Source organism: Hypanus sabinus, chromosome 4, assembly GCF_030144855.1.
Source record: "Hypanus sabinus isolate sHypSab1 chromosome 4, sHypSab1.hap1, whole genome shotgun sequence".
In the NCBI taxonomy this organism is placed as follows: Eukaryota; Metazoa; Chordata; class Chondrichthyes; order Myliobatiformes; family Dasyatidae; genus Hypanus; species Hypanus sabinus.
The window spans coordinates 9529588-9544517 of record NC_082709.1 but is presented as its reverse complement, the minus strand read 5'-3'; the positions used below and the strand labels follow the sequence as shown (position 1 = coordinate 9544517).

Here is a 14930-nt window from a genome sequence, read left to right as displayed (position 1 = left end):
AAGCCAAGAAGTGGGGATTGATATTGCGTATTGAGGAAATGGCCGAGGCTTTGAATGACTATTTTGTGTTGGTCTTCCCAACATGAGCAAACTTGTGGGCCTAAAGATAGTCAAGTTTCCTGGTCCTGATGGAATGTATCCCAGGTTACTGAAAGAAACAGCAGAGGTTATAGCTGAGGCTTTGGTGATAATTTACCATAAATCTCAGGACTCTGGGCAGGTCCCAGTGGATTGGAATAAGGCGAATGTCACGTCACTGTTCAAAAAAGGATGTAGGCAAAAAAGCAGGTAACTATAGGCCAGTTAGGTTTAACATCTGTAGTTGGGAAAATGCTTGAAGCTGTCATTAAAGAAGAAACAGCGAGGCATCTGAAATGAAATGGATCGATCAGGCAGACGCAGCAAGGATTCAACAAAGGCAGGTCCTGTTTGACAAACTTACTGGTGTTCTTTGAGGATATAACAAGCACAGTGGATAGAGGGGAACAGATGGACATTATTTACTTGGATTTCCAGAAGCTGTTGGGTAAGGTTGCACATAAAAGACTTATCCATAACATAATGATGCATAGGGTTGGGGGTGATGTATTAGCATGGATAGAGAATTGATTAACTAATAGAACGCAGAGAGTTGGGATAGATGGGTGTTTCTCTGGTTGGCAATCAGTGGTGAGCAAGGTGCCGCGCGGGTCGGTGCTGGGCCCGCAACTGTTCAGGATACAAACTGACGATCTGGAAGAGGGGTTCAAGTGTAGTCTATCTAAGTTTACTGATGACACTAAATTGAGTGGAAAAGAAAATTGTGCAGAGAGATATAGATAGGTCAAGTGAGTAGGCAAAGGTTTGGCATATGTGTGGCATAAGCTCATTCTGTGTAGACGTAGTAGAGGCCAGTTCAGTTGTGTCATTTAAGGTAAAATTGGATAGGTATATGGACAGGAAAGGAGTGGAGGGTTATGGGCTGAGATGGCCTGTTTCTGTGCTGTGATTGTTATATGGTTATATGGAGTACAATGCTGGTAAACGCAAGGTCATCCACTTTAGAAGAAAAAAGGAAGACCAGATTATTACTTAAATGGTAAAAGATTGCAGCATGCTGCTGTGCAGAGGGACTTGGGAGTGCTTGTGCATGAATCACATTGATGTAGAATTGACCTTTTCACTGAATGGGTTGATACTAGTGAGGCCAGATCCGCTAACACTTAGTGGTGCTAGAGAGTTTGGGAACTATGCAGAACTTTCTGCATATGACTAAAATGTGGTCAGATCTTCACACAAGTCCTGAAACCAGACAAAGAGAACCCAATTAAATAAATAACACAAAAACGTTATACTTGTTCATTTATTTATTGAGAAAAATGATCCAATATTAGATGTATTTGTTGGAAAAAGGATATGAACCTTTGTTTTCAGAACTGTTGTGACTCCCATGTATGGCAATAACTTCAAGCAAAAGTTTCTAGTAACTGTTGATCAATCCAGCATACTGGGTTTTAGGAATTTTAGGCCATTCCTCCTTACAAAACTGCTTCAACTCTGGGATGTTGGTGGGCTTCCTTGCATGAACTGTTTGCTTCAGGTCCTTGTACAACATTTCTATAGAATTAAAGTCAGGACTTTGACTCCAAAACACAAACTTTTTTTCTTTTTAACTATTCTGTTGTCTTTTGGATCATTATCTCGTTGTATTATCTAACTTCTCTAAAGCTTCAGATGATGGTTTGCTACCCTGACATTCTTCTGTAAAATGTCTTGATACAATTCTGAATTCATTGTTCCCTCAATGATTGCAAGCTCTCCAGGCCCTGAGGCAGCAAACCATGATGCTCCTTCCACCATGCTTCACAGTTGGGATGAGGTTTTGGTGTTGGTGTGCACTGCCCTTTTTCCTCCAAACATAGCAATGTGCATTTCTGCCTCATCTGTCCATGGAACATTGTCCCAGAAGTGTTGTAGAACATCTATGTGGTCTTTTGAAAACTTGAGACGTGCAGCAATGCCTTTTTTGGAGAGCAATGGTTTCCTCTGTAGTGTATTTCCATGAACACCATTCTTGTTCAGTATTTTCTTATAGTGGACACATGAACAGCGACTTTAGCAAGTTATTGAGATTTCTGCAGGTCTTTTGCTGTTACCCTTGGGTTCTTTTTCACCTCCTTCAACATTGCATATTGTGCTCTTGATGTGATCTTTGCAGGATGCCCACTCCTAGAGAGAATAGCAACAGTACTGAGTTTCCTCCATTTGTAGACAATTTCTCTTACTGTGGACTGATGAACATTCAGTTCTTTAAGAATGCTCTTGTAACCTTTTCCAGCTTCATGCATCTCTATAATTTTTCTAAGGACATATGAAAATTGTTTTGATCGAGACATGGTGCACAAAAACAGATCTTTCTTGAGAAGAGCAGGCTCTGTCAGTAACCTGACTTTGTGTGTCTTTTTTATAGGGCAGAGCACATCTACAATCCACAGTTCCAATCTCATCTCTTTGATAGGAACATCTGCCTCCTACAAAATAGCTTTTGCAGAAGGCATTACCCCAGAGGTTCACATACTTTATCCAATAAATACATGTAATATTGGATAACTTTCTCAATAAATAAACAGACAGGCATAATGTTTGTGTGTGATTTATTTAATTGGGTTCTCTTTATCTAGTTTTAGGACTTCCATGAATATCTGATCACATTTTAGTTAATATTTATGCAGAAATAGAGAAAATTCTACAAGGTTCACAAACTTCCCAGCACCACTGTATCCATAACTGATATTGAATTGAAAGACTTGTTCTAAGAGTGATAGGGTGGAGACACGCCTCTATCACAGGAATATAAGGTACTCCTTCTCTCCACTAGCCTGCAGGCCACCCTTAAGCAAGGAGTAGCATCTGTTTGTCCCTTGAATCAAGGTGAGGGGAAGCTATGGCAACAGATGGTGGAGGGTCATATGAGCAGATGGTGCATATCACAAGTCCTGGTTAAACAACCACTGATGCCAAGCAGACAATCTCTGAAGAGTATTGATAATAGCTGAGGTCACCTTGTAAAGACACTGCCCAGAAGAAAGCAATGGCAAGTGATATCTGTACAAAAATTTGCCAAGAACATGGAAAGACCATGATAACCTACATTCATAATGAACAGACATTCTAATTCATGGCACTATTTCTTGGTGATGCAAATACCAACATTAGCCAAAAGATTATAGTATATTGAACTTTCTTCTCCTTCTGATGTATAGAAAAGTTTTCCCAACTTGGATCTGAGAGGTGTAGAAGTGTTCCAAATTGTCCAGTATGAAAACTAAGTGGAGTTGATCCCCACACCAACTTTTCATACTAAATCTTTGTTTGAATCTAAACAGAAGCTGGAAATTTAGCACAAAACGAACTTAGCTAATTCCAACTAAGTTTTATTTAGCATTAGTCAATAATATTCGACTCTGAGATGAACAATTAAGTAATAACTGCCTGAAAGGATGCTCAACACACTGCAAAACCTGGGCCTCTGTGCCACCCTCTGCAACTAGATCCTCGGCCTTCTCTTCCCCACCAGGAGACTATAGTCTGTACGGTTTGCAAATAACATCTCCTGCTTGCTGACAATTAAGACTGGCTCACCTCAAAGAAGTGTGCTCAGCCCACTGCTATACTTCTTCTACATCTATGACTGTGTGGCTAGGCACAGCTCAAATGTCATCTATAAACTTGCTGGTGACACAACTGCTGTTGGCTGAATTTGAGAAGCCTTACAGGAATGAGATACAACAGCTAGCTGAGTGCTTAGCAGCAACAACCTTGCACTCAATGTCACTCAGACCGAATGGAATTCAGGAAGGGGAAGTCAATGGAACACACACCAGTTCTCATTGAGGGATCAGCAATGGAAAAGGTGAGCAGTTTCAAGTTCCTGGGTGTCAACATCTCTGAAGATCTCTCCTGTGCCGAACATATTGATGCAATTACAGAGGAGGAATGACAGTGGCTATATTTCATTATGAGATTGAGAAAACTTGCAATATCACTAAAGGCTCTCTCAAATTTCTACAGCTGTACTGAGGACAGCATTCAAACTGGTTACATCGCTGCCTGCTATGGAGGGACCACCGCACAGGACTGCAGAAAGTTGTAAACAGCCAGCTCCATCATGGGCACTAGCCTCTTTAGCATCGAAGACACCCATGAAAAGTGACACCTCAAGGTGGGGGGCACCCATCATTAAGGACCCATGGAGGAGGTACAGGAGTCTGAAGGCACACGGTCAATATTTCAGCAACAGCATCTTCCCCTCTTGCATAAGATTCCTGAATGGACAATGAATCCGTAACAATAGCTCACTTTTTTCCTTCAATGATTCAGGAACAGCTTCTTTTCCTCCGACATAAAATTTATGAATTGACAATGAATCTATGCGCATGAAACTCACTATTTTTTCCCTCTTTTATGCACTACTTGTTTAATTTAATTTATAGTTTTAGTGTATCTATTAATGTAATGTATAGTTTAAAAAATTCTGTATTGCAATGTACTGCTGCCGCATAACTTAAAATTTAATGATGTACAGTATGCCAGTGACACTAAATTTGATTTTGAGTTCTGAGTTCTGATTCTTGCCGTTATGAGAAACATAAGTAAGTGTTCTGCAGCCAAAATGATATGATTCTAAACCAGGAGTTAAACTATATTCTAAGACAGATGTGAAGCAAAAGTACAGAAGTATTAATCCCAGAGCACAAAAACTCATACAATACTTTCATAACACCATTTTTCCTCAGAAGATTCTAAACAAGACAAAGGAACTGTTATTTTCTCATGTTTTTATGATCCATTGCCTGTAATTGCTATCAATAAAAATGAAAATCAATAAAAATTTCTCTGTATTCAACAACAGATGGCTTCTACTGGTTATGATCAATACTTAATTTATGAAGTTATTGTTTGCATGCAGAATGACATTGCCAGCACTGAAAATTATTTTGTTGCTCTGTGAAAAGTACTTTTACCTTTGTAAAATAGTCGTTGACTTAGCACAATCTGGCAGCTTCCCGTGTTAGATTGGCAACTGCTAATGTAATTCTGCACACTGCTCCGCGCTTCCTGGAGAGTCACATTTGATGAGTGGACAAACATGTTCAAGACAGATACACTGTCATTAGTCTCACTGTAAATAATGTGATAGATCATTAGAACTGTTGTCGACTTCAGAAATAAATCATTAAAATAATACTGTGTCTCAGTAATCCGGTACTTTAAGTTCTTTACCTTAAATCTGCAATAACAGATGTGTAGTAACCATTCAGGGAAAACAGAGAAGCATTAAGCTGCGGAGAAGAAAATAATTTGTTTAATATCTAGAGGCAATACTTATTCTACGAATATTCTTAAAAATCTCACAGATTCTCAAAACCAAACCCAATCAGACCATCTCATCTAGAGCTGAATTTCATTTGGGTCCAAAATCCAAATAGAATACAGACGTTGGCACCAATACAAGGAAATATTATCCTTGGATCCAAGTTCATATTGAGTTGATGCTGAGCTCATTTTAATCTCTTTAAAACATCTCTTTTTCCACTTCTGCTCATAAAAGTTATCCCATTACGATTGACAATGCAGAAAAACCGCATGGACGTCTAGAACATTAATCAATTTTTCAACTCCTGTCACCGCACTGAAAATGAGATCCTCACAAAGGCTACATGTCAGTCAAACAATCCAGGAACTTCAAAAGGAGGCACAATTCCTGTATTCAAGTCACTGCACTGGGCTGTTACAGCAGCATCACAGTTAGCACAAGCCTTGCTGCTGCCTGCAAGGAGTTTTTACATTCTTCACATATCGCTTGGGTTTCCTCCCGCAGTTCAAAGACATACCAGTTGGTAGGATAATTGGACATCATAAACATCTCGTGATTAAGCTGGGATTAAATCGCGGATTGCTGGACGGTCAGGCTCAAAGGGACAGAAGGGCCTATTCTGTGCTGCATCTCAATAAGTTAACTTTTTTTTTAAAATGAAAATCTGTTCTGGGACTCCCTCTCTATCTGATTTTTATAAATGACCTGGATGAGGAAATGGAGGGATGGGTTAGTAAACTTGCTGACGACACAAAGGTTGGAGGTGTTGTGGATAGTGTGGAGGGCTGTCAGAGATTAGAGGGGGACATCGATAGGACGCAAAATTGAGCTCAGAAGTGGAAGATGGAGTTCAGCCCAGATAGGTGTGAGTTGGTCCATTTTGGTAGGTCAAATATGCTGGCAGAATGCATATACAGTCGGCCCTCCTTATCCGCAGGGGATTGGTTCCGAGGCACCCACAGATACCAAAAATTGCGGACGCTCAAGTCCCTTATTTAACCTGAATCAGTGCGGTGGCCTTTAGGACCCAGCAGAACCCCGGATTTTATTTAACATGTTCAGAGCTGTGGGCATTGGGACCTAGCGTAGCTCTGAATCCGTGGTGTTACTGTTCACGAAAATAATCACGATTGCAATTGAAAATAAGGTGGAAGTAATAAAGCGATTGGAAAGAGGTGAAACACCATTGGTCATTGGAGAAGCGTTAGGCTACAGTCGGTCAATGATCAGAACAATCTTACTGGAGTATGTGCAAGGCTCTGCCCCAATGAAAGCTACAATTATTACAAAGCAACACAGTGGTTTAATGATTGAAATACATATGTTTCTTAAGTGTTTTATATTCATAGAAAGGTAAAATATGTACTATATACTAAGAAAAACATTTGACTAACTGACGCTAAATAATACCGGATGTACCTGTTCCGACTTCAAATCCAACTTAAAGACGGACTCAGGAATGGAACTCGTTCATAACCCGGGAACTGCCTGTACTTTCTAGATTACTTATTATACCTAATACAATGTAAATGCTATGTAAATAGTTGTTATACTGTATTGTTTAGGGAATAATGACAAGAAAAAATAGTCTGTACATGCTCAAACAACGAGTGCTGGAGAGAGAACTTCCGGGTTTTCCTGATCCGCGGTTGGTTGAATCCACACATGTGGAACCCGCGTATAAGGAGGGCCGACTGTAAATTAATGGTAAGACTCTTAGCAATGTGGAGGATCAGAGGGATCTTGGGGACCGTATCCATAGGACACTCAAAGCTGCTGAGCAGGTTGACTCTGTGGTTAAGAAGGCATACGGAGCATTGGCCTTCAACAAGCGTGGGACTGAGTTCAAGAGCTGAGAGGTAATGTTACAGCTGTGTAGGATCCTAGTCAGGCCCCACTTGGAGTACTGTGCTCATTTCTGGTCGCCTCACTACAGAAAGGATGTGGAAGGATGCAGAGGAGACATACAAGGATGTTGCCTAGATTGGGGAGCATACCTTACGAGAATGGATTGAGTGAATTTGGCCTTTTCTCCCTGGAGCAATGAAGGATGAGAGGTGACCTGATAGAGGTGTACAAGATGATGAGAGAAATTGATGGTGTGGATAGTCAGAGGCTTTTTCCCAGGGCTGAAATGGCTAACACGAGAGGGCACAGTTTTAAGGTGCTTGGAAGTCAGTACAGAGGAGATGTCAGGGGTATGTTTTTTACACAGAGAGTGGTGAGTGCATGGGATGGGCTGTCAGCGATGGTGGTGGAGACAGATACGATAGGGTCTTTTAAGAGTCTCCTGGATAGGTACATGGAGCTTAGAAAAATAAAGACAATGGGTAACCCTAAGTAATTTCTAAAGTAAGTACACGTTCGGCAAAGCTGTAGGTTTTCTATGTTTCTATGAAATAATCGTTTACGTTGGCTTATTTTCTCTATGCAAAATTCACATTGTGGGATTTAATCCCCATCCTATGTAAAACATCACTGATAATCTGGCAACTGCTTAAATTAACAGCTTTAAGTGATCATGAAACTTTTCAAAAGTAGTAATTTGAAGCTCTACATCAGCTTTACCAGCAGTCCTGTTCAAATGTCTGAGGCACATATCTACAGCTAGGAAGGCTTTTGCACTGTATTGTCGTAATTTTATGTATTGTACTGTACTGCTGCCAGAAAAAAGAAACAAATATCGTGACATATAAGAGTAATGATAAACCTGATTCTGATATGGGTCTCTATTGTGGACTGAGAGTGGGAAGAGGGCAGGGAGAGGGGAGGGAGCAGGAAGCACCAGACAGACGTTCTGTAGGAATCAATGAACCAATTGCTTGGAATCAAATGATCTTCCTTGTTGTCTCAGGTTTGGGTTTGTCTGCATCCACACCAACTCCACTCCTGTACCCTGTCCCGCACCCCTCCTACAGCGCGTCACCCTTGCCATTCCCAACATCCTTTGATCCTGCTGGATTTATAAACTCGCTCTCTGCTCCACATTGACAAATACAGTACCGTGCAAAAATCTTATGCACTCTAGCTACATATACGTGCCTGAGACTTTTGCACAGTACTGTATAATATGGGTGGAGAATGCTCGGCTCAGTCTTTCTGGGACCACTGAATAATTTTATAAAGAATAAAAACAAAAATGCTGGTAAGTCTCAGTAGAAATTTAACACTGTTCCTCTCATCACAGATGCAATGTAACCTGTTGAGTATTTCCAATACTGTCTATTCTTATTTCATATTTTACACACCCGCCAGGCATTGATTCTCAATTATTATCTTTGCATTTATTCGAATAGGCCAATACAACTAAGTACTTAGAATTAAGGTAAGATTTAAACTTAGATACAAACTTATTTGGCAGGACTTTGGGAACCGAAAGGTGGCAGGGTGGAGATACATCTCGACCAAAGGTGCTATAAGGCACTCCTTCCCTCCACTACCCTGCAAGTTACCCTTGAGCAAGGAGCAGCACCTGCTTAGCCACGGGAGTAGCTGGTGGATGGTTGTATGAGCAGCTGGTGCATATCATGAGCCCTGGTTATGTGAGCACTGACACCAGGCAGACAATCTCCAAGGAGTATTGATAATGGCTGGGTCGCCCATCTTGTAAAGGCACTGCCTGGAAGAAGGTAACCACAAACCACTTCTGTAGAAAAATCTGCCAAGGACAATCACGGTCATGGATAAGACCACGATCGCCTACATCATACAACACAGCACATAATGATGATGATGCGAACTGAAGTGATAGAGCTGAGGATGGGGCAGTTGGTATACAGGTAGTGCAGTGTGCAGTGGGACTGTGAGGAAGGACAGGCAGATGACTGGGCAAAAGTACAGTCACTGGGATGAATTAAAGTGTAACATGGGTGCAAAATTGAAAAGGAGGATACAGGACTGAAGGTATTATATTTGAATGCACGTAGTATATTGCATAAAGGAGGTGATCATGTAGGGCAGGTACAATGTGGGCTTTACTGAATCTTGGCTGAACGAAGATCATAGTTGGAAGCTTAACATAGAAGGATATATATTATATTGAAAGGATAGGCGTATCGGCAGAGGAGGTGGGTGTCTCTGTTAGTAAAATATGAATCAAATCCTTAGAAAGAAGGGACATAGAATCAGAAAGTGCAGAATCCTTGTGGGTCAAGTTAAGAAACTCAAAGAGTTAAAAGACCTTGATGGAAGTTATATAGGCTGCTGAACAGCAGGGAGGATGTGAGATATAAATCTCAACATGAAATCAAAAAGTCATGTAAAAAAGCCAGTGTTATGATAGTCATGGAGGAATTTCAATATGCATGTAGATTGGGAAAATCCGTTTGGTGCTGGATCCCAAGAGAGGAAATATGTTGAAAGCCTATGAGATGACTTTGTAAAACAGGTTGAGGTTGACCTCTCAAGGAAAAAGGAAATTCTGGACTGAGTTTTGAGTAATGAATCAGACTTCATTAGGGAAGTTAACATAAAGGACCCGTTAGGAGGCTGTGATGATAAAATGATAGAATCACCCCACTGTTTGACAGAGAGAAGCTAAAATGTAGGATACAGGGAGAAGACAGGAGATTAGGGCTGAGAGGGAAAATGAATCAGCCATGATGAAATAGCAGAGCAGAGTCGATGAGCCAAATAGCCTAATTCTGCTCCAAAATCTTATGGTCTTATTGCCTCAACTCAGATGTATCAGTATTACAGAGGAGTAAAGGGAATTACAGAGCTATGAGAGAAGAGATGGCCAAAGTTGATTGGAAGAGGACACAAGCAGGGATAACAGTACAGCAGCAATAGCTGGAGCTTCTGGGAGCAATTTGGAAGGTGCAGGATAGACGTATCTCAAAGAATAAGCATTCTAATAGGAAGATAAGGCAACTGTGGTTAACAAGGGAAGTCAAAGGCAGCATTAAAGGAAAGGGCATAAAAATATATCAAAAATTTGTGGTAAGTTAGAGGATTGGGAAGCTTTTAAAAACCAGCAAAGGGCAACTAAAAAATCAATAAGGAGAGAAAAGATGAAATATGAAGGTAAGCTAGCCAATAACATAAAACAGCAAAAGTTTTTACAGATATAAAAAGAGTAAAAGAGAGGCGAGAACAAGTATAGAACTGCTGGAAATTGACACTGGAAAGCTATAACGGGGGACAAAAAATGGCGGACGAATTTAATAATTATTTTTCATCAGTCTTTAATGTGGAAGACACAAGCAGTATGCCAGAAATTCGAGAGTGACGGGGGCACAGTGAGTATAGTTGCTATTACTAAGGAGAAGGTGCTTGGGAAGCTGGAAGTTCTGAAGGTAGGTAAGTCACTTGGACCAAATGGGCTACACCCAATGATTCAGAAAGAGATCGCTGAAGAGACTGTGGAGGCATTATCAGTGATCTTTCAAGAATCATTAGATTCTGCAATGGTTCTGGAGGATTGATGTGTGAACACTGGAATGGGTTCAAAGGAGGTTCACAAAAATTATTCCAGGATTGAACGGCTTGTCATATGATGAATGTTTGATGACCCTTGGCCACCATTCACTGGAATTCAGAAGAATGAGGTTAGTTGAAACAATTCGAACGATGAAAGGCCTAGATAGGGTGGACGTGCAGAGGATGTTTCATATGGTGGGAGAGTCCGCGACCAGAGGACACAGCCTCAGGAAGAATTTCTTTGGCCAGAGAATGGTGAGTTTGTGGAATTTGTTGCCACAGGCTGCTGTAAAGGCCAAGTATATTTAAGGCAGAGATTGATAGATTCTTGATTGGTCAGGGCATGAAAATATACGGGGAGAAGGCAGGAGATTGGGGCTGAGAGGAAAAATGGATCAGCCATGTTGAAATGGCAGAGAAGGCTCAACGGGCCAAATGGCCTAATTCTGCTCCTATATCTTATGGACTGGAAAACTGCAAATATCACTACACTCTTTAAGAAGAGAGGTAGGTAAAATAAAGGAAATTATAGGCCAGTTAGCCTGAAATCAGTGATTGGGAAGATGTTGGAGTCTGTTATTAAGACTGAGGTTTTGGGGTACTTGGATGCACAAGATAAAATAGGCCAAAGTCAGCAATGATTTCCTTACTGCGATATCTTGCCTGAAAACATCTGTTGGAATAACTTCCAGTATAGACAAAAGAGAGTCAGTGGATTTTGTTCACTTGGATTTTTAAAAAGGCTTTTTGCAAGGTGCTGCACATGAGGCTCTAAACAGATACAAGCCTATAGTGTTACTGGAATGATACGAGCATGGATAGAATCGGGGTCGGAATCAGGTTAAATATCACTGGCATACGTTGTGAAGTTTATTAACTTAGTGGAAGCAGAACAATGCAATATATGATATAAAAAGTAAATAAGTCAATTACAGTAAGTAGATAATGTATATTAAAAAGTTAAAATTAAAATAATGCATTAACAGAAATTTTTTAAAGAGTGAGGTAATGTTCATGGGTTCAATGCCAATATAGGAATTGGATGGCAGACGGGAAGAAGCTGTTCCTGAATCATTGAGCGTTTGCTTTCAGGCTTCTGTACCACCTTCCTGATGGTAACAGTGAGGAGAGGGCATGTCCTGGGTAATGCCCTGGGTGATGGGGGTCCTTAATAATGGATGCCATCTTTCTGAGGCACTACTCCTTGGAGATGTCTTGGATACTACAGACTAGTACTCAAACTGGAGTTAACTAATTTAACTTTTGATTCTGTGGAGTAGCCTGCCCTCCCCCTCGTACCAGACAGTGATGCAGTCGGTCCATGGTACATCTGTAGAGGTTTTTGAGAGTTTTAGGTGACAAACCAGATCTCCTCAAACTCCGAGTGAAGTGTAGCCTTCTTTATAGCTGCATCAGTATCCTGGGACCAGGTTTGATCCTCAGAGATCTTGATACCCAGGAATTTGAAATTGCTCACTCTCTCCACTTCTGATTCCTCTAAGAGGATTGCTCGGTAATCCCTCATCTTACCCTTCCTTAAGTCCATGATAATCTCTTTGGAATGCTGACATTGAGCATTTGGAATGCTCGAAACGGCTTACCGACTGCGGGTCGTTATCTCAGCGCTGTGTGTAGCACATCGCTACATTGGTGACCCCGACGGTCCAAACGGGATTTGGACCAAAGATGACCGACTCTTCATCTGTTCACGCAGTTTCGCTACAACTGCCGACTTTCTGGCCGCTGCGACCACGCGTTTGGTTTAGCCAAGCAGAAGCCCAGTTCCAGATTTGACAGATATCCTCTGATTCCACACATTACTATCACGTGGTGAGCGCCCTTGGCCAGGAGACGGCTGCCCAGGTTGCAGATTTCATACAGTCGCCCCGGAAGAACGCAAATATGAAGCATTCAAGGTGCTGCTCATTGGGACCTTTGGCCTCTCGCGGCATGAGCGGGGTGCCCGCCTGCTTCACCTGGATGGTTTGGGAGACAGGCTGCCGTCAGCATTGATGAATGAGATGCTGTCCTTGGCTGACGGACACCAGCCCTGCCTCATGTTCGAGCAAGTGTTCCTAGAGCAGCTACCCAAGGACATACATCTGCTGCTGGCCAACGCAGATTTCAGCAACCCCCGGAAGGTGGCGGCCCAGGCAGACGTGCTGTGGAAGGCCAAGAGGGAGAGCGTGGCGTCCGTCGGTCAGATTACCAGGCCATGCACCCAACTGCGGACCAGGCCAGGCCCAGCAGCGGGGTGCACACAACACAGAGGCAGGAGTGAGGAGGCCAGTGAACAGTGGTGTTTCTACCACCCGCCGTTGTCGCCCGCCCTGCCAGGGTCAGGGCCAGCTGCCGCTAATGACTATGGCGGCTGGCCACCAGGTCAGCCTCTTGTACGTCTGGGACAAACAGTCGGGACGCCGCTTCTTGGTCGACACCGGAGCGGAAATCAGCGCCTTGCCCCCAACGGGGTACGACACCCACAATAGGAAGCCAGGACCCACCCTGAAGGCTGCAAATGGCAGCATGATATGGACCTACGGCACCCGCACAGTGCAGCTGCAGTTCGGCGCCAGCCGGTTCACGTGGGACTTCACACTGGCCGCGGTGGCCCAACCACTCCTGGGGGCGGACTTCTTGCGAGCTCACAGCCTGCTGGTCGACTTGCAAGGGAAAAGACTGGTACATGCCGAGACTTTCCAGACGTTCTTCCTGGGTGAAGCCAAGTTGCTGGCCCCACACCTTGACTCCATCATGCTGTCGGACAACGAATTCACCAGACTCCTGGCAGACTTCCCATCAATCCTGACACCACAGTTCACGGCAGCCATGCCCAGACACGGGGTACAGCACCACACTCCGACCCAGGGACCACCCCTCCACGCCCGCGCAGGAAGGCTCCTCCCAGAAAGTCTCTGCCTGGCGAAGGAGGAACTCAAGTGGATGGAGGAATTGGGGATCATACGGCGGTCCGACAGCCTATGGGCCTCCCCCCTGCACATGGTGCCCAAAGCAACAGGGGGCTGGAGACCATGCGGCGACTACTGCAGGCTGAACGAGGCTACGACACCGGACTTCTACCCTGTGCCGCACATTCAGGATTTTGCAGCAAACCTGCACAGCGCACGGATCTTCTCCAAGGTGAACCCCGTCTGGGGATACCATCAAATCCTGATGCATCCGGACGATGTCCCCAAAACAGCACTCATCACCCCTTTCGGCCTTTTCGAGTTCCTCCGCATGCCATTCGGCCTAAAGAATGCCGCACAGACGTTTAAGTGGTTAATGGACGCGGTGGGACGCGACCTGGATTTCGTTTTCATCTATTTGGACGACATCCTCATAGCCAGCAGTAGTCGTCAGGAGCATATGTCCCACCTCCGCCAGCTCTACGCCCGACTGAGTGAATACGGCTTAATAATCAACCCGGCCAAATGCCAGTTCGGACTCAACACCATCGACTTCCTGGGCCACAGGATTACTAAAGACGGGGCAACCCCTCTGCCCACCAAGGTAGATGCGGTCCGCCATTTCCCCCGACCCACCACAATCAAAGGCCTTCAGGAATTTGTGGGTATGGTGAATTTCTACCACCGTGTCCTCCCTTCAGCTCCCTCATGCGCCCCCGTTCGCCCTGATGTCGGGTCCGGGCAAGGACGTTACCTGGGACGAGGAGTCCACCGCTGCTTTCGTTAAAATGAAAGAAGCCTTGGCAAACGCCGCGATGCTAGTGCACCCCGGAACGGACGTCCCTACCGCACTCACAGTGGACGCATCTAACACGGCAGTTGGTGGGGTGCTGGAACAACTCATCGAGGGTCGCTGTCAACCCCTGGCTTTTTTCAGCAAACACCTGCGACCACCCGAGCTCAAATACGGTGCTTTCGACCGGGAACTGTTGGCGTTATACCTGGCAATCTGGCATTTCAGGTACTTCTTAGAAGGCAGGCCGTTCGCCACGTTCACGGACCACAAACCATTGACCTTTGCCTTCACGAAGGTATCCGATCCCTGGTCAGCTCGCCAGCAGTGACATCTGTCCTACATCTCCGAGTACACGACGGACATCCAGCATGTCTCGGGAAAGGATAACGTTGTGGCAGACGCACTCTCCAGACCAGCTGTCCAAGCCCTGTCCCTTGGGGTGGACTAT

The 14930-nt window shown here is 43.8% G+C and overlaps 1 protein-coding gene across 1 annotated transcript in view; it reads right to left on the bottom strand.

The window, feature by feature from the left end:
* Window positions 1-14930, bottom strand: part of heg1 (heart development protein with EGF-like domains 1) — a 65858-nt gene that overhangs the window by 27804 nt on the left and 23124 nt on the right. Inside the window, exons 5-6 of the mRNA XM_059966366.1 lie at window positions 5263-5321; window positions 5004-5161 (exon numbers count right to left, since the gene is read on the bottom strand). Coding sequence (XP_059822349.1) covers window positions 5004-5161; window positions 5263-5321 — 217 coding nt within the window. The remainder of the gene's footprint in view (window positions 1-5003; window positions 5162-5262; window positions 5322-14930) is intronic.